We start from the raw sequence: 27444 nt of genomic DNA, 5'->3' as shown, positions 1-27444 counted from the left end.
TCATGGTGAAGGAAGGATACTGCTCAGGGTCAGGGTCATACCTGCCTGGGCTACATAATCAGAGAGCTCCTCTATGTCTCTTTTCATGTAGTCCAGGGAGGTACGTCTCAGTTCGTTCACACCAGCATGGACAATGACGGTGTCATACTTGTACTTGCTGTGGAGTGACCTGAGTGCTTGTGTTATGTGGCAGATTCTAGCACCCGATAGGCAGCTTACCGTGACCTTCTCCTTGTTCAGCCTGGTGAGCGGGACGTCAGTGTGTCTGACTATGGAGTCACCTATGACAAGTATGTTTGGTGTTGTATTTGGCCTTAAGGGCAGTGACTGCTTTGCACACTGATTTTGTTTTTTATGTGTTGTTTGTGTGGTGTCTTGAGTTTGCAGTTGCTTGGGTGTCTGCTTTGGAGGCCTTTGCTGTTTAGGTAAATTTTTACTCAGAGCCTCCGAGTATGTCTTAGTGTGTTTATGTGTTTGATTCAGTGGTGTGGTTGAGTTATGTGAGACTTGTTTTGTGGTGGGTGTAGTTGCCTTCTCTTCCTGCCTGGTCTTGCCAGTCCTGAGTTGAGAGAGCTCAGCCTCCAGTTTGGCTAAATAGCTGCATCTCTCGCAAGTGTTAGTGTTATGTGGGAGGAGGAGGGGGTTGTCCGTGTACATGAGGCAATTGTAACATTGCCTCAGAATTCCCAGATTCACCAACTGGGCAGGAGAGGATGCCAGCATCTGACCCTTCGACATGCTAGAAAGAATTATGAGTTGGTATGAGACAGAAAAGTAGAGGGCTTAGCAGGGAAGTGGGCACTCCTGAGGGGTTTTGCAAGTGAGGGATTTGTATAATATAGGAGTGCTTGACCTGCAAAGAAAATGCTTATAAGACAAGGGATATGCTTTTAAGACAAGTGCTGAGCTTTGAGAAGAAAAAGCAATTTGGAACTAGTGCTGCGCTTTTTTGTGAAGGTGTAAACTGTTTAGGTTCCTAACAGAGCAGTTCTAAGGGAAAAATTGAAGAACAGACTTTATGGAGCCAGAAAAAGTTTAACCTTGTTAAACCGGCGCTGCCCGATGCTGCTCTAGTGGCAACTCCGCTAAATCGCTAAAGCACGTTAAAGCGTGCTTGATAGCAGGGGCTGGAAAGAAGCAGGAATAGACCCAAAACGGACAATAAAACTACAGTTTCAAGTCAGTAACCACTCCTACGGGGGGGCAGGGAAACTGCTCAATGTTATTCACTGCCACTGATCAACAGAGAGACTTTCCTTTAGCCCAAGCAAAAATGGCCTCACAGAAACTTACAAACAGTTCAGGAAACAGCAAGCCTGTAACTGAACTTTTTTAAATCTCAGAAAAGTGGGAAAAAAGCAAGATTTTTTTTGTTTTGTTTTTTTCAGAGATAGCATAGGTTCACAGGTAATATCAAGTTATAACAGTGCAGTAAATGACCCCACACAAGAGTGCTAGGTCAAGGACAGAAAATATGCAAGTTTTGAGAAAAAAACGATTTAAAATTAAGTGCAAACAGGAAATTCAGTAAACAACTTTTGGTTGTGCTCTAAATACAGCTACTAATGCAGAAATCAAGTTTAACAAGCCAGAAAATGCTCAAACTAGGCAGCTATGCAGAAAAACTTAGCAAATAAACAGAGAAAAAATACTTAAAATCTCAAAAGTGGCTCTGTTTCTCTCAGTGTTTTCTCCTCTTGGTGAGTTCTTCACCAACAGCCAACAAGCCTGAAAAGACACCAAAACCATGAGGCAACTAGGTTTTAAGAGAGGAAGATGAAGGAGTTTTGGAAATGACCCCTGTTGGCCAATAAAACTACAGTTTCAAGTCAGTAACCACTCCTACGGGGGGGCAGGGAAGCTGCTCAATGTTATTCACTGCCACTGATCAACAGAGAGACTTTCCTTTAGCCCAAGCAAAAATGGCCTCACAGAAACTTACAAACAGTTCAGGAAACAGCAAACCTGTAACTGAACTTTTTTAAATCTTAGAAAAGTGGGAAAAAGCAAGATTTTTTTTTGTTTTTGTTTTTTTTCAGAGATAGCAGAGGTTCACAGGTAATATCAAGTTATAACAGTGCAGTAAATGACCCCACACAAGAGTGCTAGGTCAAGGACAGAAAATATGCAAGTTTTGAGAAAAAAACGATTTAAAATTAAGTGCAAACAGGAAATTCAGTAAACAACTTTTGGTTGTGCTCTAAATACAGCTACTAATGCAGAAATCAAGTTTAACAAGCCAGAAAATGCTCAAACTAGGCAGCTATGCAGAAAAACTTAGCAAATAAACAGAGAAAAAATACTTAAAATCTCAAAAGTGGCTCCCTTCTTCTCTCAGCGTTTTCTCCTCTTGGTGGGTGCTTCACCAACAACCAACAGCCAACTTCCTCGTTCAAGTTTCCTGGTAACTACTTATAAAAGATGCTCATCACATTCTTATTAATCCAGATTTTAGGTATTTCTTAAGGTTGTGTGTGTCTGGATCACATGACCAGTTCTGAGCCTTACCCTTCGGACTAAATGACTGAATAAATGAAAGGACAGCATATGTAAGGAGGAGGGCCGCTACTGAAATGTCAGCACAAATGCTGTCTCAAAAAAACAAAAACAAGAGTAAAAACGCAGGGAAGAGAGAATCTCAAAAAAATGCTGTTCACCTTAAAACGTCACCCCAACCCACCAAACTTATACAAACCAATGCCGAGATCACCATATCTCAGAGAAAAGGTAATATTCTGAGAAATGGCATCTCGGATTTAGTATATACAAGGCCCATCTTTCGGCCATTTGGTCTCAGTGTTTTGGGACTCACTCGAGTAAGTCCTGACATTTCAGATGGTTATCAAGGAGACTCACTTATTCTTCCTTCGAAAAAGTTAAGCAGGACGCAAATACCGTTTTGAGGGACAGATATACAAGGAAAAATAATCAACTAACAGAAAGGTATAATGGGTATTTTGTGACCTAGTATGCCCTCTTTCTAGAAGGAAGATGCATTTTTGCAAAATGTTAGTACCTCATATGAGAAGATGAGACTGTGGGTGCAATGTTAAATTCCACCCCAAAATTTCACATAAGAACTCTCCAGTAAATTGTATTCTTTGAAAAAGTTAAGGACAAATGTAACAGCTGTATTATCTGCAAATATGTTCATAGGTAGGTACTAGGCTATCTGCTTGAGGGCATTTATAAGCCTAGCCAGATTGTGTCAGCTTTCGCCGCCCAATTGATTAATTAACTGATCCTCTGTCAAGCAGAGCCAATGAAGTGATCCCAGGGGTGTATTTTCTGTTACCCATCCACTCGTCAAGGTTTCTCTTCAAGAGTGTTAGTGAGGGGCTCTGCCTAATGAGTTTGGAATTTTGTTTCAAAGCATGGGGAGTCTCTGTGACAGGAATCTATCCCTCCTGCATGTTCTATTCATTGCTGTGGTGAGGTTTAGCTCACTAGAGCGCATGGCTCGCAGTGACATGGATTTCTTTAGGTGGAGCATGTCCATCAATTCTGAGTTGGATATGGCTTTGTAAGCCAGGCAGAGATCACCTCTGAGTAAGCGATATGCCACTGAGTATAGCCAGAGTTTTTTCAGTCGGGCTGCATAGGACATATGTTTGAGACCAGTAATCCTCTTGGTGAGGTACTTTTGCGGTCTTTCCAGCTGTTGGAAGTGTCTTGTGAGGTACATCCCAAATGGAGCATTGTACTCTATGATGGGTCTGATGAGTGACATGTAGAGGGGCACTATAACCTCTTTATTTCTAGATGTGAACCCTTTAGTAATTAGATGAGCCACATAGAAGGATTTCCTAATTACTTTGGCAATATGATTGTCAAAGGAGAGATTACTATCTACCTGGGTCCCCAGATCTCTTATTACCTCTTCTGTATTAAGGGGGCTGCCACCTATGTGGTAATTCGTGGGTGTTTTGTTTCCCCAAATGGGATGACTATGCATTTTTTGGCATTTAGCTTGAGGCCATGACTTTGACACCAGGTGTCCATCTCAGTAAGGCCCTTTTGGAGGATGTCTGTGTCAGCCAGAGAGTCAATTATGGCTCCCAGTTTGCAGTCATCGGTGAATTTGGTTAGCCATAGTTCTCCTGTGTTTGCTTACTGAACAGTAGGGGTCACAGGACTAAGCCTTGCGGGACACCACTTGTGACTGGTTTAGAGTCAGACCTGAAGCCCGCTATTCTTACCATGCAAGTTCTGTCTGTAAGCTAATTGTCAATCCAGCTCATGACATAGGGGTTTATGTTCAGGCTGGTGAGTGTTTCTGTAATACCCGAGTGGGGAATGGTGTTGAAAGCCTTGGCAAGGTCAAGGTAGGCTGTGTGAACCACCTTTCCCTCATCTATGGCCTTGGTGACTGTCTCGAAGAAGTCAGCCAGGTTTAGTAGGCATGATCTTCCCTTAACAAAGCTGAACTGGGTTGGGTCAAGTGTTTGGAGGTTCCCAATGTCTTTGTTAATGAGTTCCATGATGATACACTCCATAGCCTTGCAGACCAGGCTAGTCAGGCTTATGGGGCAATAGTTGCCAGAGTCAGTTGTGGTCCCTCCTTTGTGGAGAGGAATAACCATTGCTGTGCCCCATTCTAAGGGCACGTAGCCTGTGGAGAGGCTGAGGTTGAACAGCGTGTTTAGGTGGCGGGGTTAGTTCGTTCTGTAGTTCATGCAAGATGCAGCCTGGGACATCATCTGGCCCCATTGACGCTGTGTTTTTGGCTTTTAAAAGGGCTGTTTTCACCTGTGCGTCTGTGATTTCCGGGACACTACACTTTTCCGTTATTGTTGTGGGCTCTTTTGGGAGTGAGAGGGGGGTGAAGTTTGCACTGAATCTATCTGCCAGGATGTTGGCAATATCAGTAGGTTCAGTATATTTTGTGCTATTTTGCAGTAGTTCAGTGCATATCTGTGAATTGCCACTTAGATTCTTAACATAGCTAAAGAAGGCTTTGTGGTTATCTTTTGAATCCTTGGCTATTTTCCTTTTGAAGTTAGCCTTGGATGATTTTATGAGGGACCTTAGTTTCTTACTGATACTGATCAGGGATGTCTTTCCTTCTTGGGATTTGCTTTTTTTCTGAACTAGTTTCTTCCTTCTATTGTATAGCCTGTTTATGGCAGGGGTGCACCAAACTGGTTTCTTTCTCTTAGAGGAGTGAGTCTTGGTTTTGCTAGGGATGGCACCATCCATGCATCCTTGTAGGTGCTCATAGAGTGCATTTGTAAAGGTTTCTGCATCTTGGGCAGAGTTATCCTTTAGTGTGGGGGCTGTGAAACTTACCACCTCTGCCTTAAGTAAGGTGAAGTTTGCATTAGAAAAGTTTTTTATTGTGGTTTCCTTAGTTGGGGGTGGTGGTGGGGTGTGGACATCCAGAGTGATTAGTTTATGGTCTGATCTAACCAGTGACGGGTTGACCTCCAGTGTGGAACACCTGTCGCCCATGTTGATGATGGCCAAGTCCAATATGTTTTCACCTCTAGTAGGGGAGTTTACCAGCTGATCCAGGACATTTGAGTTGATGAATTCCAGGAAGCACTGGGCCTGGGAGTTTGTACTCGAGTAGTTTTTCCAGTTAATGGCAGGGTAATTGAAATCGCCCAATATCAGGATGTTCAGCAGGACCTTTATGTTTTCCAGTGTCGCCAGAAAGGTGGACTGGTGGTCCTGGGTCACAGAGGGTGATCTGTAGCAGGTCACAATTTGCACTGCAGATTTGCCCGATGTTAGTTGCACATGGATGATCTCAGAGGTATCATGTTGTGCCACTAACCTGGAGGTGTAGGTATCCCTTTTGTGTTTTGGTCTGTGGCCGAAACGTGTAGTATGAGTTGTAGCCCAATAGTGCTGGGGTACTCTCTGGAGCCTTCAACCATGTTTCAGTTACTGCACAGATGTCGACATTCTCCATACTGAGGAGTGCTTCGAGCATGTGCATTTTGAGATTTAAACTGCTGGCGTTGAGTAGCATAACCCTCAGTTTTTTGTTAATTGTGCTGTTTACGGAGGTAGGTTTGACTTTACAGCCTTGCCTAAAAAAATGCACTATGGGGGATGCAAGAGCCTTGGCAAGTATTCGAAAGCCTAGGGGTGACAGGTGCAAGCCGTCTCTTGTGAAGGAATGTGGCTTGTCGAGCATGTCATCCCAGGCTGACAGACACTGGATCCCCTTTGAATGACACCAGAAGCTTAGCCAATTATTGAAATTGATAATTTTTTCTTTATACTGAGGTATCACTATTGGTGAGGGCAGGGTGCTACTCAGGGTCGGGGTCATACCAGCCTGGACTACATGATCAGAGAGCTCTTCCATGTCTCTTTTCATGTAGTCCAGAGAGGTACGTCTTAGGTCATTAACACCAACATGAACAATGATAGAGTCATATTTGTACTTGTTCTGGAGTGACCGGAGTGCTTGTGTTATGTGGCGGATTCTGACTCCCAACAGGCAGCTAACAGTAACCTTCTGTTTGTCCAGCCTAGTGAGTGAGACGTCAGTGTGCCTGACTATAGAGTCACCTATTACTAGTGTGTTAGGTATGTTACTTTGCCTTAAGGGCTGTGATTGTGCGGCGCACTGATTTTGTGTTTTATGTGTTGACTGGTTTGTGACGGGAGGTGCAGGTTGTTTGGTGTCTGCTTTGGAAGTCTATGATGTTTTTGCAGGTTTTTATTTAGAGCCTCTGAGTATGATTTTGTGTATTTTTTGCCAGTGCTGTTTTAGTAGGTCTGTGTGTGGCTGGAGGTGTGGTGCAAGTGTTAACCTTCTCCTCTTGACTGTCTGTTCCAGTCTTGGGTAGAGACAGCTTAGCTTCCAGTTTGGCTGTTTAATTGCATCTCTTGCATATGTTAGTGTTTTGTGGTAGGAGGAGAGGGTTGTCTGTGTACATGAGGCAGTTGTGACATTGCCTCAGGATACCCAGATTCACCAGCTGGACTGGAGAGTACACCTGAAATTGCCCTTTGGTCATGCCTGAATAGTAGGGTGAGCTGCTTAGTCACTTGATTGGTGAGGGGAGAGTAAAGAGCCTTGCCCTGCTGGGCAATCTAGTGTCAGGGTATATTAGTGCTTGCTATTAGGTCTGAGCAAGTGCTGGACTGTAGGATGCTTTTTGAGTGCTTAGGTTGAGAGTTAGACTAGCTTCAAGGGAAAAACTGAAGAGGAGACTTAGTGGAGCCGGGAATAATTTTCACTGTAGCTAACCAGCGCTGCCTGGCATGCAAAACCGTGCACATTTGGTTTTTATAGCAGGGAAATGAAAGAGATCGAAATTAGCCCAAAATGGCCAATAAACTACTAACTTCTGGGCTGAAACCATTCCTCCAGGGACAGATAGGCTGCTCAAAGCTCCCCTCTCGCACAGATAGGCTGCTCAAAGCTCCCGTCTCGCACAAGTGAACAGAGAAACTTCCTTCTATCCAAATATAAAGATCATAGCCCTAAACATGTCATTAGCGCACATGACTTTATACCTTTTTTTTATTATCAGAAAACAGTGGTACACTGCCTAAAATGTCTATATGACCTTTATTATATACATCAAACTATACACCTACCTAGGAGCATATTTTGGAACATCTTAGGGATGTCAGAAACAAAGCACAGATCAGCCCTACTGCTATTAACTTTGAGTTAAAACATGACTAATAATGAATTATCAAAGCATTTTTAATAATGTATGAATGCAGAAGTCAGTCTTTATATGTAAATGTTTTTGATAGTTTACTGCTAAATGAAGCTTGGTTTGATTTTAAATATAAAACGTTTAAACTAAAACTACTTCAGTAAATCTTTAAATACTTGCTGTAAATTGAATATTCATCTTTTCTCTAATTGGTATTTCCACTATGCATATAGTATTTATCTGTTTTCCAGGGTAGAGCACTGGATCTCCATGGACCTTTCTGAGACTCAATCCTGTAGTGCTGTCTGGCTAAGTCACTTGCTCAGAGTCACACAGTTAGGCAATGGAAGCTAGGGGAATCAAACCTTGCACCCCTAGACCACAGGAAGCAGCTCATTAACATCTCCTTAATCCTTTATGCCAACTTCCAGTATAAAATGTATAATTGTAATCTGTTTAGAACATGTAGAAAGTGCACTGCCGAGGTGCCAGCTCATGGACAAACATTACTTCATTTATAATAAAAGTTACATTTTTAATCTAATGCTTTGGCATGTCTGAAGTATCTAATTTGTACAAATTAATGTCAACTGGTCATTTTTTTAGACTGGAATAATGTTTGTAATAGTGTTTCCTATATGGCCTCTTCTTTCCCCCTATTCTTTCTATCCCTGTAGTGGGATTAAAGACCCTTGGCTGAAGAAATATGTCATCAATACATACCCATCAGCCACTCATGAGTCTGGACCACAACATATGAGGGTTGCTATTACCTAAATTTGTGTTTACCTGCTCTGCCCTCTGTAATTTCTACATATCCTTAATTATGGTAATGGATAAAGATCTGCTTATCGCTACGAGCAGGTGTGCCTCTCATGAGGACTTCTTTGTACCTTCTCAACACCTTTCTTCTACAGCTTGTAACAATTTTTTATTAGTGCTGGGCCTGGTAACAGTGCCCTATCGAGTTGTACTGCAGGTAGGTGTCCATCCCTCTGAGTCACACAGCCAGTACCATAGGCAAGTACCAGGCTAGCTGCCCTTGCAGACCATTTTAAGCCCAGCCAGTTTCCCTTGTTTGTGCTCTTATTAACCTGTCCCATTGGGTTAAAGATTATCCTTCTCCATCCCATAATCTATAATTATATGTTAACCCCTAATAAGAATAATCGGGATATCCCATGGTCTATAATTATATGTTACCCCTAATAAGAATAATCAGGATATCCCATGATCTATAATTATATGTCGCCCCTAATAAGAATAATCGGGATATCCCATAATCTATAATTATATGTTAAACCCTAATAAGAATAATCAGGATATCCCATGTTCTATAATTATATGTTACCCCTAATAAGAATAATCGGGATATCCCATGATCTATAATTATATGTTACCCCTAATAAGAATAATCGGGATATCCCATGATCTATAATTATATGTTACCCCTAATAAGAATAATCGGGATATCCCATGATCTATAATTATATGTTACCCCTAATAAGAATAATTGGGATATCCCATGATCTATAATTATCTGTTACCCCTAATAGGAATAATCGGGATATCCCATGATCTATAATTATATATTACCCCTAATAAGAATAATCGGGATATCCCATGATCTATAATTATGTGTTAACCCCTAATAAGAATAATCGGGATAGCCCATGATCTACAATTATGTGTTAACCACTAATAAGAATAATCGGGATATCCCATGATCTATAATTATATGTTACCCCTAATAAGAATAACCGGGATATCCCATGACCTATAATTATATGTTACCCCTAATAAGAATAATTGGGATATCTCATGATCTATAATTATATGTTAACCCCCAATAAGAATAATCGGGATATCCCATGATCTATAATTATGTTACCCCTAATAAGAATAATCGGGATATCCCATGATCTATAATTATATGTCACCCCTAATAAGAATAATCGGGATATCCCATGATCTATAATTATATGTCACCCCTAATAAGAATAATCGGGATATCCCATGATCTATAATTATATGTCACCCCTAATAAGAATAATCGGGATATCCCATGATCTGTAATTATATGTCACCCCTAATAAGAATAATCGGGATATCCCATGATCTACAATTATATGTCACCCCTAATAAGAATAATCGGGATATCCCATGATCTATAATTATATGTCACCCCTAATAAGAATAATCAGGATATCCCATGATCTATAATTATATGTCACCCCTAATAAGAATAATCGGGATATCCCATGATCTATAATTATATGTTACCCCTAATAAGAATAATCGGGATATCCCATGATCTATAATTATATGTCACCCCTAATAAGAATAATTGGGATATCCCATGATTTATAATTATATATTACCCTAATAAGAATAATTGGGATATCCCATGATTTATAATTATATATTACCCTAATAAGAATAATCAGGATATCCCATGATCTATAATTATATGTTACCCCTAATAAGAATAATCGGGATATCCCATGATCTATATTTATATGTCACCCCTAATAAGAATAATTGGGATATCCCATGATCTATAATTATATGTCACCCCTAATAAGAATAATCGGGATATCCCATGATCTATAATTATATGTCACCCCTAATAAGAATAATCGGGATATCCCATGATCTATAATTATATGTTACCCCTAATAAGAATAATCGGGATATCCCATGATCTATAATTATATATTACCCTAATAAGAATAATCAGGATATCCCATGATCTATAATTATATGTTACCCCTAATAAGAATAATCGGGATCATACTGTAGATAATTTGAGGGGATCCATACATGGGACAAAGCCTTTTAGGAGCTGCCTCTGTCCATCACTAGTACAGGGGGCAGTCTTGGGTTAAATTTTCTGTTTCCATCCATAGATCCAAGATGCACTTGGATGTGAATAGGGATGAACTTTGTTTTATGTGGATGGGGAGTCTGTTTCAGAACAGCAGTTTCCTCTGTGAAGATATACCCATCCCTCCAAACCATTCTGTTGAGATTGCAAAAGAGGTTTAGATCACTAGACTGAATATTTCTGATGGCATTTGACTTGCTAATGTGCAGTAATTCCATCAGTATTAGGTTGGAGGATGCCTTGTATGTCAGACACAGGTCACCTCTTAGCAGTCTGCAGAATAGAGAGAATAGTGACACAGCTTTGAGTTGGTGCATGTAGAATATGTTGTTTTAGGCCTTGTATCCTTTTAGTAAGGTATCTCTATGGGCTTTCCAGCTGTTGCATGTGCCTGGAATATTGTAGTTCATTGCATCATGAATACTTTGGCCAACCACATTTCTACCCAAGTATGACTTAGTTCTGCACATCTAGTATGAACCATTAACGTAAATGCTCCATACACAGATCTGTATAAATGTAAAGACACATGTGAATAAAATATAAATTTTGATCAGCAAATTGTTTTTCTTAATGCAGGAATCTCGCTGGGCTCACATCCAGAATACGGCTGCAAAGAAGACGCTCCTGCTTGGTACAATTAAAATGGCAACTCTGAACCTGTTCCAGACTATCGTTAAGGAAATGAAGGATGAGGCTGTGGCAGTGCCACTGGAAGACACGGCCACACAGCTGGACATGGTAAGGCATGGTCTGACGGCCTTCCTCCTAACTAAATGCAGTTAAGAGCCTCTATTAGCACATCACCTTGGAAGGAAGGCTTCCAGTTTACAAAGTAAAAAAAAGAAGTTATGTCTTACCATAACGTTCCATCTGTGTTGTCGATCTTCACCAATCCTTGACAGTGGGGTTTGTTTCCGAACCTCGGGACCGACTCAGCCATATACTTCAGCTTGCATCCCCCAAACTCTCAAGCCAGGCACTACTCATAATGCTCCCCTCAGAAATTACCTCAGATCAAGTTTGCCCAGGAAAGTGCAGATAGACGTAAAGAAATTATGGTTAAAAGACAGGCAAAGTAACAAGCCAGATATGAGTCCTTAAAAGGAAGCTAACTAAGGACCAATTTGGTCTACTAAGAGTCGCAGGATGGAGGAAGGAGGGAGGGGATGTCATGGATTGGTGAAGATCAACAACACAGATGGAACGTTATGGCAAGACATGACTTCTTTATCTGATGATGTCAATCTTCACTCAATACTTAACAGTGGGAGAGAGTCCCCAGCTATTTTAGTCTATTGAGGTCTCATGGAAGATTATTCCTAAGCACCATAGAGTCAAAAGATGCTCATCCCCGCGAGACCTGCTCCTATTTGTAATGAATGATAAAGGTATGAGGAGACCATGTAGCTGCTGCACAGATGTCATCTAAAGATGCCCCGGCATGAAAAACTGGAGGTTGCCACTGCTCTTGTTGAATGAGCTTGGATTGGTTTTGGAAGTTGGAGCCCTGTAGAATGATAAATGAAAGGGATGCAGTCTCTAAGCCATTTAGCCAAGGTACCATTTGAAACTGATCACCCAGAAGGAGAGAACAGAATGCCACAAATAGTTGGTTCAATTTTCTAAAATCCTTTGTCCTGTGAAGATAAAAATGTAGTTGTCTGTGCACATCAAGTAAATGAAGGGCATAATCTCCTTTATTAGAAAAAATTTGGAAAAATGCTGGCAATTGTAGTGCCTGATTAATGTTGGTTTTGGAGACAACCCTGGGTAAGAAAGATGGATTTGTTGAAAGCACAACTCTATCTCTGTGAAATATTAAGTAAGGAGGTTTGCAAGATAGGGCTTGAAGGTCAGATACTCTTCTGGCAGAAGTGATAACCACCAAAAATAAAGTTTTCCAAGACAAATGTTTAAGTCACAAGTTGCTGGTGGTTCAAAAGGGGTCATAGTAAAGGCCTGAAGAACTACAGTTAGATCCCAAGGGGGAGCAGGATCTTAAAATGGAGTTCTTAGCATTAGAAAAAGAAGTTATGTCTTACCATAATGCAGACCAGTAATGAACAAAGTTGAAGCAGCAAGCACCAAAGCAGTAGTTCCACGATTAGAAGAAACAGACCGTGGGATGAAGTATAAAAGACTTTATTATTCTTGCCTTATTAAAACCAATGTTGAATCTTCACTTTCAAAAAGAACTTTCAATTGAAACCAGAAAAAACAATTGAGATCAAGCGCTTTCGCTTGGCTCAAATACCAAGCTTTATCAAGATGAACTATTTACTAAAAGGACCATTAATATAGAGCTCACCTTCGACCATGTGACAACAGGTCATAATTAAGGTTTAAAGTTATACATTTTCAAATACGAAATCAAAAAATTATTATTCGTATTTGAACTATCATATTGACCTGGCTACACCTATTTATACATTATTATGTACTACATTGATATTCACAAAGAGAAATATATATTATAAAACAATAATATATTAAAATGTTTAGGTAATAATCTTATTTCTTGTATTAAAAATTCATTCCACTGTGCATATTTCACTCTACTACTTGATTATATACCACAAGTATCTATTTAAATATACACACAATAAATATATAAATAAATATTTTTTAAAAATATTCACTAAAAATGCTTTTTAAATACTAATATAAAATGTGTACAAATAAATAATATATTAATTTATATAAACGAATAAATAACCAATGACATAATTAATAAACAAAATCAATTAGATGAACAGTTTCTAGACACAATACATCCACCTTTCGTCTATATTCACAATCTGGCCGTTTATATATATACACACACACACACACACACAATCATCATCATCATCTTCTTTCGGCTGTTCCAGTTATGGGTCGCCACAGCAGATCACCTGTTTCCATTTCTTGCTGTCCTCTGCATCTTGCTCTGTCACACCAACCACCTGCATGTCCTCCCTCACCATATCCATAAACTTATCTTAGGCCTTCCACTTTTCCTGTTACCTGGTAGCTTCATCCTTAGCATCTTTTTCCCAATATACTCAGCATCCCTCCTCAGCACATGTCCAAACCAACGTAATTGTGCCTCTCTGGCTTTGTCTCCAAACCTTCCAACCTGGGCTGACCCTCTAATATACTTATTCCTAATCCTGTCCACCCTCATCACACCCAGTGCAAATCTTAACATCTTTAATTCTGCCACATCCAGCTCAAACTCCTGCCTTTTTGTCAATGCCACTGTCTCCAGCCCATATAACATAGCTGATCTCACCACCCTCTTGTAGACCTTCCCTTTCACTCTTACAGGTACTCGTCTGTCACAAATCACTCCTGACACTCTTCTCCACCCACTCCATCCTGCCTGTACTCTCTTCTTCACCTCTCTTCCACACTCACCATTACTCTGAACTATTGACCCCAAGTATTTAAACTCATCCACCTTCGCCACCTCTACTCCTTGCATCCTCACCATTCCTCTATCCTACCTCTCATTCACACACATATATTCTGTCTTAGTCCTGCTGACCTTCATTCCTCTTCTCTCTAGAGCATACCTCCATCTCTCCAGGGTCTCCTCCACCTGTTCCCTACTCTCACTACAGATCACAATGTCATCTGCAAACATCATAGTCCACGGGGACTCCTGTCTGATCTCGTCTGTCAACCTGTCCATCACCATTGCAAATAAGAAAGGGCTCAGAGCTGATCATACAAGTACTAATACATATACATATACATATACACTGTCACTCATTCACACATTTAAAATAAAATGTATATCTTTGTACGTGATATAATGGCTTGCAGTGGCACACATAAATCTAGCAAAAAATATCCAATCCCCAGACCTGCTAAAATGGAAAGCTGATTATTTTTAAATTAAAAAAGTAAAATAAAAACAGAGTAGTACAGGTAAACATTAGAATATCAGTCTGCAGACTATTACAAGCCTAGCCAATAATCAGAGGTCAGAATCAAACCCTGTACCTTGTATTTGTGAAGTAAAGACCCTAACCATTATGCCAAACCCTAATTTCTTCATGATTTAACTGGATGTTCCTGCAATGATTTGAGAGATCTCTCTACCTCTACAGAGGTATGCACATTTTCTTAAACAGCACAATATTTCCTGTGCAGCAACATTCACAACACTATTATAAGAGATTATTTTAACACAATAATATTTACAATATTATTTATACCCATCAGTTTTGATCCACCAAATTATGCTACATGCATACATACCTCTCAACTGTCTAGATTTTCGCAGAATGTCCAGATTTTTGTCTCAAATGTTTGGTCTGTTCCTCGTACAATTTATAGTTTTCTGTCAAATTACTGTCTTGAATTCACTTAATAATGACATACATTTGCGTTTTAGACCTAATATTCTTCAGAATATGCATCATAACATTTATCCTTTTACTCTAGCAACTTCCTAAGTTTATGAGAGCAATATTTAAAATTTGTCCTTATTTTTGGGCCTCTGTTCCCCATTATTTTAGCCTTTGTATAGATTTCTTGTGCTAAGAGGTTGAGACGTATGTACATGCATGAAACCCTCAGTTTTAGGCCCACAGGTGATCTGTGGGCCTTGAACGTCCATCTGCACAATAGTGGGATGAGCCCTTTGTTCATAGTAATGTAGTCAAGCAACATGTCTTCTCCAACTTTTCTATAAGTTCATCTATGCCAGGCGTTAGGTTATCAACTTGTGGAATGCTGTTCAGCTTCCTAAAATCATTACAGAATCTGGTCATTCCATTAGTTTTGGGGACTGATATTATGGGTTTTTCCACTTGTTTTTGACTCCTCTTTCACCCCCATTTTAAGCGTTTTTATACGGCTTCTTGCACTGTGTTTCTCTTGTTACTCCAGTGTTAATGGTCTCGTGGTGCTGAATCAGATTTGTTCTGCAAGGTAGTTCTGAAAATATTTCCTTGTTTTTTTTTTTAACAAAGTACCTTGAATAGTACGTCTTGACCTGCACTGCAGGCACAAAGGCGAGAGTTCTCCTTCCCTCCCAGTTCCATCAGTTTATGCCAATACATAAGCTAATTATAAAGATCTGCACTTCAATACGTTGTTTCTGAATGTCAATATGATACATCTGTTCAGATGTTATCCTACCAGTCTGTAAAACCCTGTAGTTTATCTCTTTTCATTTTTCCACTATGTCAAACAGACCCGGAAATTTAGCCACAACTGTGTTTTACGTGGAGGACTAAAACTAAAAGCAGATCCTCTGCTTTGAATTGCACAGTCCTTGTACTTGTGTTACAAACCTTTTGTTGTGCAGCCTGTGCTCTTGCCATGTCTTCCCATACTGTGGGGGTCACCATTTTCAGTTTACCCTGTAAGTTGGTATAGTGCTCTAGGACACATTTAAATTCTTCCCAAGTTCCTCTGGAAATATAAATCAATCAATGACAGCATTTGCCATACAGTGTCAAACAATATTGAGTAATCCAAGTTTTTACCATCTTCTTCAATAGCTTTTCTCAACATGGCTCAATGCTTGGTTAAAACACTTCGCTCTCTGGTCAGTCTGGGTGTAGTATATTGAAGTTTCTAATTACTTGATTGGAAAGCACTGTCCCAGATGGTGCATTATTCTGGACATAAATGGAGTGCCGTGGTCAGTAGGTATTTCTGATGATATATCTACTTAGTTGTCCAAAATGACCATCAGTTACTGAAACCCACTGCTGAATTTTACCAATGGGTCAACAGTGTCCATATGAATACATTCAAATGGCACTTCTACGATAAGCATTAGAATCAAAGGATTTTTACAACTTCGGTAAGGAGCCGTTCATAGGTGGGTACTAGGCTAATGGCCCTGGGGCCTTTACAAGCCTAGCCATAAGATTACCTTGGCATAGTGCCACCCGACCTTAGTTCCCAGTGCCTATGTCGAGTAGAACCACTGAAGTTATCCCCGGAGTGAATTTTCTGTTTCCCATCCACTCATCAAGATTTCTCTTGAAGAGGGTCAGCAAGGTGCTCTGTTTGACATGTATGGGAAGTCTGCTCCATAGCATGGGCAGTCTCTTGGTTAAGAACCTGTCCCTCCAGCATGTTCTGTTAATTGTGGTAATGAGGTACAGGTCTCTGGAGTGTGTGGTGCAGAGGGATTGGGATTTCTTTAGATGTAGCATTTCTAACAGAGCTGGGTCAGACATGGCTTTGTAAGTCAAGAAGAGATCGCCTCTGAGTAGGTGATATGAGACAGAGAGTAGTTGGAGTTTTTTGAGACTGTCCATATAGGACAAGTGTTTAAGGCCCAGGATCCTCGTTGTGAGGTTCTTTTGCAGCCTCTCCAGTTGTTGCAGGTGTCTAGTGAGGTACATGCCAAATGGGGCATTGTACTCGATGACTGGCCTAATGAGGAAAGAGTAGAGGGAGACAATGACCTCTTTCTTCTTGGATGCAAAACCCTTAGTAATGAGATGTGCCACATAGAAGGACTTTCTGACAACAGTGGCAATGTAGTGAACAAAAGAGAGGATGCTGTCAACCTGCGTTCCCAGAGCTCTTATAACGCCTTCTGTGTTCAGTGGACTACCATCAATGTGGTAATTCATGGGAACTGGGTTTTTCCCAAAGGGGATAACACATTCTTTGGCACTGAGCTTAAAGCTATGGTTCTGACACCAGTCGTTGGTCTCAGTGAGGCCATTCTGTAGGATGTCAACATCACTTGGGGAACTAATAATAGCTCCCACCTTGCAATTGTCTGCAAACTTTGTCAGCCAGATTCCCTTTGTGTTGGCCTGGACTTCAGAGAAGTAGATACCAAACAAGTGACTACCCAGGACCAAACTCTATGGTACTACACTTGTGACTAGTTGGCACTCTGACTTGGAGTCAGCTACTTTCACACTGTGGGTTCTATCTGTGAGCCAGTTTGCAACTCAACCTAGTGATATAGGGGTTAATGCCAAGCTTAGTGAGTTTTTCTATGATTCCTGAGTGGGGAATGGTATCAAAAGCCTTGGCCAGATCAAGTTGGCTGTATGAACTCCCTTGCCTTCATCCACAGCTCTGGTGACTGACTCAAAGAAGTTGACCAAGTTGAGCAGGCATGATCTACCCATCACAAAACCAAACTGTGTGGGACCCAGAGTTTGGAGATTCCCTATATCCTTGTTTATTAGGTCCATGATGATGCTTTCCATAGCTTTGCATATCAGACTTGTCAGGCTAATGGGGTGATAGTTCCCAGGGTCTGTAGTTGCTCCTCCTTTGTGGAGAGGGATGACTGTAGCAGTGCACCTTTTGGTAGGGATAAAGCCTTAGCTGAGGCTGTGATTAAACGATACACAGGTGAGGTCCCAGTTCACTTTGTAGTTCATGTAGAATACAACCAAGGATATTGTCAGGTTCCAAAGAAGCTGTATTCTTGCCCTTGGAGAGTGCTGTTTTAACCTGTGCAGCAGTACTACTGGGTGCCTGGCAATCTACTGGTATTGCGATTGGTCCTTTGTGGGGAGGAGTAAAGTTGGCAATGAATCTCTCGGACAGTATACTGGCAATATCTGTCGGCTCGGTATAGGAGGTACCATTGTGCAGTAGCTCAGAGAAAATCTGGGTATTGCATAACTACAGACAGCCTTGTGGTTGGCCTTGTGGTTGTCTTTACTATCTGCTGCAATTCTGTTTTCATAGCCAGCTTTAGAGGATTTGATGAGGTATCGCAACTTTTTGTTGAGGCTGATAAGGCATTTTTTCCAGTCTTGGGACTTCACCTTATTCTGCATCAGTTTCCTCCTTCTGTTGTAGAGCTTATTTATGGCAGAGGGACACCAGATTGGCTTTCTTTTTTTGGAGGTGACCATCTTGGTTCTATTGGATATGGCGAGATCCATGCCTTTGTGTAAGTGTTCATACAGTGCATTGGTGTATGATTCTGTAGTCACGCAACTATTCTCCATTTGCATGGGTGCCGTGAAGTTAGCCACCTCTGTTTATAGGAGCCCAAAGTTAGCTTTGGAGAAGTTTGTCATGGTGGCTACCTTTGGGGGGGGGGATTTCCAAGGTGATTAGTTTGTGGTCAGATCTAACCAGGGAGGAGCTGACTATTGGTGTAGAGCAATGGTCGCCCATGTTAGCAATGACCAGGTCAAGGATGTTGCTACCTCTAGTGTGGGTAAGAATGAACTGGTCCAGGTCATTTGAATTAAAGAACTCAGGAAACGTTGGGCAAGTGTATTTGTACATGAGTAGTTTACCCAGTTAATGGAGGGGTAGTTGAAGTCTCATAGTAAGAGAGTGGTAGGTTGGACCCTAATATTCTCCAGGGTGCTTAGGAATATGGAGTGTGAGCTTTGGGACATGGTTGGGGACCTACAGCAGGCTATGACCTGAATCAATGTCTTACCCAATGTTAGCTGTACCTGATGTATCTCTGATGCGTTATGTTGGGCTACCAGTATGGAGGTGTGTGTATCCTTTATGAACATGGGAACACCACCGCCTTTGGAGCTTCAGTCCAAGTTCTGGGGCCAAAAGGTGTGGAATGAGTTATAGCCTGGTAGTGCAGGGGTGCTATCTGCTGCCTTGAACCAGGTCTCTGTTACAGCACAAATGTCCATGCTTTCCATTTTAAGGAGTGCTTTGAGTGAGTTCATTTTGAGATTTAGATTTCTAGCATTGAGCAGCATGACCCTCAGACTGCATTTGTTTGTAGCTGTTATGGTGGTAATTTGGTCTTTGGAACACTGCCTAAAAAAGGCACTATAGCAGTGGCAAGAGCCTTGGCCAGTATCTGGAAGCTCAGGGGTGACAGATGCAGGCCAGCTCTGGCAAAGCATCAAGGTCTGTCAATCATGTCATCCCAGGCAGACAGATACTGGATCCCCTTAGATTTATTTATTTTATTTATTTATTCCAGTTTGATGACCGGGGAGGTCCACTGGGCTTGGGGAGCCCATTTTCAGTGAAGGCCCAGGGAGAAAAGCTCCAAAAATACATAGTTACATAAATAATTACTAAGAAACGTTGTATAACTGATAAATAAACAGGTAGCATTCATAAAGAAACAAACAATTACAATTTTGTTTAGGTGTAAAAGACAGGTAAATGGCCATGAGGCTAGATTTTACAGTATAGTTATTTATACATAACACAAATGAGCAGGATTAGCTAGGTGATAGGGTAACCAGGAGTAAAAGTGGGGGAGACCTCGACAGGTATAGGGTGAAGAGAATGACACCAGAAACTTAGCCAGTTGTTGAAATCTATCACTTTCTGCTTGTACTGTAGTATCATTACGGGTGATGGTAGGATGCACTTCAGGGCTAGGGTCATACCCACCTGGGCTACATAATCAGAGAGCTACTCCATGTCTCTTTTCATGTAGTCCAGGGAGGTACATCTTAGGTCATTCACACCCACATGTACAATGACAGAGTCATATTTGTACCTGTTGTTGAGTGACCTGAGTGCATACGTTATGTGGCGGATCCTGGCACCTGACAGGCAGCTGACTTTTTCTTTCTCCTTATTCAACCTAGTGAGTGGGACATCAGTGTGCCTCACTATTGAGTCAACTATGACTAGTGTGTTGGGCATGCTGTTTTGCCTTAGGGGCTTTGTTTAAGTGGCACACTGTTTAGGTGAGTTATGTGTCTCGTGATTAGTGTTGTGTTGTGGTGGTCGTGTGCGTTTCTGTCTTGGAGGTCTCTGCTGCTTGGGTAGATTTTTATTGACAGCCTCCATGAAGATGGGTGTGTGGTTTGTGTTTTAATGTGAAGACAGTGCTGCTGTGTGTTCTGGAGGGCTGTGTGTTGTATGTGGTGTGGTGCAAGTGTTGACCTTCTCCTCTTGACCAGCTATTCTGGTCTTGGCTGGAGAGTGCGTGGCTTCCAATTTGGATATAAAAGTGCATCTCTCGCAAGTTTAAGTGTTGGAAGGTAAGAGGAGAGGGTTGTCAGTGTACATCAGCAGGTGCTACATTGCCTCCGGATGCCCAAGTTCACCAGGTTAAAAGGAGAAAGCATGCCCAAGTTCACCAGGTTAAAAGGAGAAAGCACAGGGAACTGACCTTTAGACATGGCTGGAGGGGTGTGCATTGATAAGTACTGGATCTGTTTCCTTGTAGAACATTTAGCGCTGGTAGCATTTTTGCGTGCTACAATAATTGTTACAAGAAGTCTGGTAATGTGCTAGACTAATAAGCTAGTATAAGTGCAAGAGATGAGAGAAGTAGCAGATCTAAGGGAAACATTTAAGAGCAGACTCTGGCACTGCTCAGAAGCTTACAAACAGTCCTGGATACAGCAAGTCTGTATCTGGACTAGACTAGTTACAAGAAAGGCGGGAAACAAGCACAAAAGTGGGCTTTTAAACCAGAAAGTTGAGAGAGATGGAAAAGCTGTTCAAATGGCCAGTAAACTACAATTTCTGGGCCAGGAACCACTGCTCTTGTGGTAGATAGGCTATATAGTGCTTACCACTCCCACTGATAAGCTAGAAGGCTTCACACCAAACAAAGAAAGACTTGTGGGGCTCAGAAGCTTACAAACAGTCTTGGACAAGCAAATCTGTATCTGGACTAGGCTAGTTACAGGAAAGGGGGGAAATAAGCGCAAATGCAGGCCTTTAAGCCAGAAAGTTGAAAGAGATGGAAGAAACTGCCCAAAAGGCCAATAAGCCCCAATATCTGGCCCAGAAACCACTCCTTATGTGGTAGATAGGTTACCTAGTGCTTACCACTCCCACTCATAAGCTAGGCTTCCCTCCCAACACAGAAAGGCTTGGGGGGCTCAGGAGCTGACAAACAGTCCTGGATACAGCAAATCTGTATCTGGACAAGAATAGTTAGAGGAAAGAGGGGAAACAAGCTTAGAATTTTTTTTTTTTTTTTTTAAGAAAAGTGGAAAAGGAGAAAGCTGGAACAGAAGATAATTCAAGGTTAAGAATCTAAGCGGGTTGGCCTTCTCAAATGTTATCTCTCTATTAGGTAGAACAAACTAATGACACTAGACTGGGAAGACTGTCCCAGATCAAATATACAGTATGGGTGGGCAACTGCAAAGCCACCAAGTACAAGAACAAAACAACAATAGGGAGAGCAGGTGGGAAACTATTACAGCTAGTAGCTGTAGCCACTAAATAAAAGTTTTAAACAGATAAAGGAGCAAGGAGACTCTGGAGAATGCTTTTAACTGCAAACAAATCAATTATAGGATACCAAACTAGAACACAGCAACCTCAAAACAAAATGCACATATACAGCACTCACAAACAGAAAATACAACTCTCGGTATGAAAAAGCAGTTTACAGTTAAGTAATTCAGTAAACATGCAATTAGAGTAATGAAACAGTATCTAGCAATGAGAAATACAGTGAAAACAGTGTAAAACAGTACATAAATGCAATGAAGCAGTAAAAAAGCTTTATAACCGTGCAAAATGTAGTAGATTAACTGTATAGCACAATGTTACAGAAGTGCAATTCAATGAAATAAGTGTAAGAAATAACTTATTCTGCTCTTGGAATCTTAAGGAATTTCTGCTTAGCCCCAGTAATGAATCACCATCCACAGCCTGGTAAATACAAGCCCTTACTGGCATTCAAGGCATCCAGCACTGACGTTCTCAATTTCCTTCATTATTCCTGACCAGTAAAACCTTGCTAGGATCCATGCTTTTAGTATTGTCCTTTTCCAGGAATCCCCCTAGCCCATGGCTAAGTACTGGCCTTGTCTCTAGGCTTCCTGGAAGGTTTGATCAGTGTGACAAACTACTTCCTCTCTGAAATAACTTACTCTGTGCAATAAATCATTTGGTTAAGTCAATATATGGGTAAAATGTGGCAACATTTTGTTCAGCTTCTTCCTTGACAGCTCTAGCTATATGTCTCCTTGCTCTGGTCAAAGTCTCATTCTCCTGTTGTCTTTTTAAAGTTTGTCCAACTTACCTGGAGGTCACTCAGCTATGGAGTCTCCTCAAGATCAGTCTGTCATGAGGCAGAAGACACTCCCTCCTCACCTACATGTAATGGTACGGGGTCTCAGTGTCGAACTCTTCTCTCAAAAGTAAGACAATTTTGTGTATGTGTGTGTGTGCATTTAGAGAGAGGTCTAGTGCATGAGAAATGAAATCTCACACTGTGAGATAAGGGAACAAATTTTGTGGCAAAGCCTCAAGTCACAAAAAAATACCTAATCTTTCAATACAAGATATTTCTTAGATCTGTGAGTAGATATTCCATTTACTTATGTTTCAATTACTCTGCAATTCATTTCAGTAGGATGTAATAATTGTTTGTACGTTATATTTTGAATAGGTATTTATGTGGTTTCCACAGGTTTATATGAATGCCCTGTGTATCATAAGGTATTCTACTCAAAAAAAAAAAAGATTAAAAATCACCTTAGAGCTAAAGTATCAGATATGTTTTTGGCATAATGTCAGCAGTTAAGACTAGGACATGTTAGGTTTGCTTTTACATTGCATGTTCAAGGACTGTTAAGAGCGATCCTCAGAACTGCAAGAATTAGAATTTAAAATGAGGTTACAGAGAAACCATCTGAAATGTTTCATCTCAAAGTATATCTTCTTCTATAAAAGGTACAACAGTCTCAGAGCTGGTATATGTAAATAGTTGGGATGCGAGGGAAGCTGGCTATCCTGCAAAAATATTTTTAACAAGTAACAGTGTTTCTTACTTTACAGCGGTGGTGGTGCTGCGGTAGCATTGTCGCCTCACAGTAAGACGCTGTCAGGTTCGATTCTCAGAACGTCTTCTGTGTGGAGACATACGTGAATGGGCGTACCTTCGTTGAAGGTTGTGCGTCTGGGCTGGCAACTCGGCACGTAAAAATCTACTGCCAATCATTAGCAGACCGGAGTTCCGCTGTGGCGACCCCTAACTGGGAAAAGCCAAAAGACACAACAGTGTTTCTTACTTTACTGTTATTTTATGAGGATCACACTTAATTCTTCACAGTATCAGTACTTGCAGTACTGAGTCTTAGTCATCCAGCAGGTTGACCTAATTTAATTATGTTCTTTGGTATTTTGCTCTTTTTGGTTATTTCTGACTAAATTTATTTATGTCAGCAATGCTGTTTGCTGACAGGCTGGTTGAGTTTTTTTTTCCTAGTTAATTATTCATTTTGTGGAGTTGGTTTGAGTCACAGTAGTTGTCCTGCAGACACTTCTAGTATTATTTTTTTTACTGCTTGCAGTGTGTGTAGTTTTGTGTTTTTTCTTTATCGTACCTGGGGCTGAGATGCAATTTTAGAATAGTGGCTGAGGCAAGTTGGTGAGCTGATAACACACTCAGGGTGTGGCTAAATGTGTTGATGATCTGCATTGGATGGATGTTAATAAAAATATGTGCACCCTGAAATGGGATGTATGGATTTATTACATCAGATTTAGATATGCCATTAAGATAAATACATGTATATGATATATATATATATATATATATATATATATATGTACATATACACACAAATATTACATACATCCTCATCCCCATGCTTAATCTTTGCTAGATCATACATCTGTATTATATTATTATGTGTTTTTTGTCATGACAAACTGTCTCTTTGTAACTATGTTAATTGCATTTTTTGTAAATATTTGTGCGTATGACTACTGTAGCTTTATTAATTGTATTCTTTTGCTAACTTGTGTTTATAACTACTGTTCTGGAAGTTTTATCCTCAGTTCTCTGCTGAAAATGGGTCAGACAATACCCAGTTAAATGCAAGTAAAATAACTAAATAAATATACACACATGCAAACATACAGGCATAAATGCATGTATACGCATAACTTCCATGTACAGGGGGACTGACTCTCTCTCAGGAATTTATTTGGGTGGGGAAGATGGCAAAACTTAAAATGGGATAAGTTGACTCTCCCCATAGAACAATATGGGTTTGGGTTACCTAATTTGAAGGGATAGTTTTAAGGCTCATATACATAACACAAACAGTGGGTTGTAAGTCTAAGTGGAAAGGGGTGATGCTGAAGTTGGGGGGGCTTTAAGAAATAAGGAGAGAGTAGGACTTTGGATGCAGGTTATTAAGGAGAGCACCAACAATATTATATCCATGAAGACATCAAAAGTATTCTCAGAATTAAACCAACACAGGAATGAAGAGAGGATGACTGCCAAGTAAGGGTTTAGAAAATTAGCAACATAGGGCTGGAATTTCCTGGAACAAAATGACAAAAGAACCAAAGCATTGGGAACAAATAACTAGAAAGGAAAAGCTAATACAGTGAGATGATGCCAAGCAGAAATTTGGACTGCATGTTAGCAACTGCCTTCCCTACCAGGGATTCAGTTCAGAGTATAGGCACAGGGAAAGGGATAGCAGAGTGCTAAATGAAAGACCAGCACTGGTAGAGCTTTTAGTTGTCTAAAACAGAAGCTGCTGTTCAAAAACAAAATAGTGGGGCATATTGTGATAACTATACAAATCAATGTGAGGAGTCAGAAAAGATTTGGAAGAGAGACTAGAAAGACGATTTACAAATCAACTATGGAAGGACAACTGCACAGCTCTCAAGTATACAACAAGGTTCAGAAGATTTAGTATTTTTGTTTGGAAGTGTTTGCATACGTACTTTTATACCTGAAGCAAACTTGAGTATTTTTCCTCTGATAAATAACAAATGCTGCAGGCATGATGAAAAAGAGAGGGATCTGGGAATATGTTTAATGGAGTGTAATACTTAGACAGATTTTTAAAAATTCACTACAGATTACTATGTCAGAAATGTTAGGGAAGCAAATAGCGGTCTTTTTCTTCTTCTTTCGGCTTTTCCCAGTTAGGGGTCGCCACAGCGGATCACCTGTCTGCTCATGATTGGCAGTGGAGTTTTACGGTGTCGAGTTGCCAGCCTGGCGCCCAATCTTCCACTGAAGGCACACACACGCACGCACTCACACCTAGGGCCAATTTAGAGTGCCCAATCCACCTACAGCATGTCTTTGGGATGTGGGAGGAAACCGGAGCACCCGGAGGAAACCCACGAGACCACAGGGAGGACCTGAAAACTCCACACAGAAGGCACCCCAGCCGAGGATCGAACCGGAGAACCTCTTGCTGTGAGGCTGCAATGCTAACCACTGCACCCCCATGACCACCCAAAGCAAATAGCTGTAAGTAAGGAAATTATTCTTTTGAGCTCAGATATAGGATTTGGATAACCTAGACACAGCAAGGTTTTACTAAATGTCATGCTATTGGCTGCCAAAAAGGAAATCAAAAGCTAAACTAACTGTAATCAAGTACCGAATATTATAAATGAGATAAAAGAACGGGACTAACTGTAATCAAGTACCGAATATTATAAATGAGATAAAAGAACTGAACTAACTGTAATCAAGTACCGAATATTATAAATGAGATAAAAGAACTGGACTAACTGTAATCAAGTACCGAATATTATAAATGAGATAAAAGAACGGGACTAACTGCAATCAAGTACCGAATATTATAAATGAGATAAAAGAACTGAACTAACTGTAATCAAGTACCGAATATTATAAATGAGATAAAAGAACTGAACTAACTGTAATCAAGTACCGAATATTATAAATGAGATAAAAGAACGGGACTAACTGTAATCAAGTACCGAATATTATAAATGAGATAAAAGAACGGGACTAACTGTAATCAAGTACCGAATATTATAAATGAGATAAAAGAACTGGACTAACTGTAATCAAGTACCGAATATTATAAATGAGATAAAAGAACTGGACTAACTGTAATCAAGTACCGAATATTATAAATGAGATAAAAGAACTGGACTAACTGTAATCAAGTACCGAATATTATAAATGAGATAAAAGAACTGGACTAACTGTAATCAAGTACTGAATATTATAAATGAGATAAAAGAACTGGACTAACTGTAATCAAGTACTGAATATTATAAATGAGATAAAAGAACTGGACTAACTGTAATCAAGTACCGAATATTATAAATGAGATAAAAGAACTGGACTAACTGTAATCAAGTACCGAATATTATAAATGAGATAAAAGAACTGGACTAACTGTAATCAAGTACTGAATATTATAAATGAGATAAAAGAACTGGACTAACTGTAATCAAGTACCGAATATTATAAATGAGATAAAAGAACTGGACTAACTGTAATCAAGTACTGAATATTATAAATGAGATAAAAGAACTGGACTAACTGTAATCAAGTACTGAATATTATAAATGAGATAAAAGAACTGGACTAACTGTAATCAAGTACTGAATATTATAAATGAGATAAAAGAACTGGACTAACTGTAATCAAGTACCGAATATTATAAATGAGATAAAAGAACTGGAGGTATTATTTTTAGAAAAGGGGATGAACAAATTGCATAGAAATAAATGGAATTTGTGGAAAAAAAAAGAGAGAATAAAATTCAGTAATCGTCATCAGGTTTAAGGGAACTGAACAATTTATGCAATGTTGGAGTGAATGATAGATTTTAAGTTGTCTCTCTCGCCTTCATTCTTGCTGGTTGGGTTCGGAGCAAACCTTCTGCTCCAACTCGGCCATTTTCTAAAGCTCGAGAGCTACTTACTGGCTTGAGGCCTCCCTATATCCCACAATGCCTGGCGCTAGATCCCCAGATCTCGTTTGCCACTTCAGCTACGAGGTTGCGCTTTACTGGCTCATGTCATATTCATCTTTTTGTAATATTAGTAGTTAAAATTTAGTGTATTTTTCAAGCCCTTTTGTTGAAGCAGTGTAGTACTGTTAGATTAGTCTATAGTGTCCCTGTGTTTCTGCCCTTCAGGAAACTCATTTTAGTTAGAGAGTTTCTCCCCTTCCCCCTCTCATCTCCCTAAGTAGGCCGTTTAAATTAGAGGCTATCCCTTTCCCTGGTAAACCCTTTTTCCAGTAGGAAGTAGTGTTTAGCCTTTGTACTT

The 27444-nt window shown here is 40.3% G+C and overlaps 1 protein-coding gene across 1 annotated transcript in view; it reads left to right on the top strand.

Annotated features, from left to right (window-relative positions):
* Window positions 1-27444, top strand: part of LOC122814505 (coiled-coil domain-containing protein 42-like) — an 88468-nt gene that overhangs the window by 55667 nt on the left and 5357 nt on the right. Inside the window, exon 5 of the mRNA XM_044087080.1 lies at window positions 11098-11259. Coding sequence (XP_043943015.1) covers window positions 11098-11259 — 162 coding nt within the window. The remainder of the gene's footprint in view (window positions 1-11097; window positions 11260-27444) is intronic.

The sequence above is a fragment of the Protopterus annectens genome, chromosome 10.part0 (assembly GCF_019279795.1).
Source record: "Protopterus annectens isolate FY-2018-M chromosome 10.part0, PAN1.0, whole genome shotgun sequence".
In the NCBI taxonomy this organism is placed as follows: Eukaryota; Metazoa; Chordata; order Ceratodontiformes; family Protopteridae; genus Protopterus; species Protopterus annectens.
The sequence above is the reverse complement of the archived record's forward strand: the minus strand, read 5'-3'. Positions and strand labels throughout refer to the sequence as shown.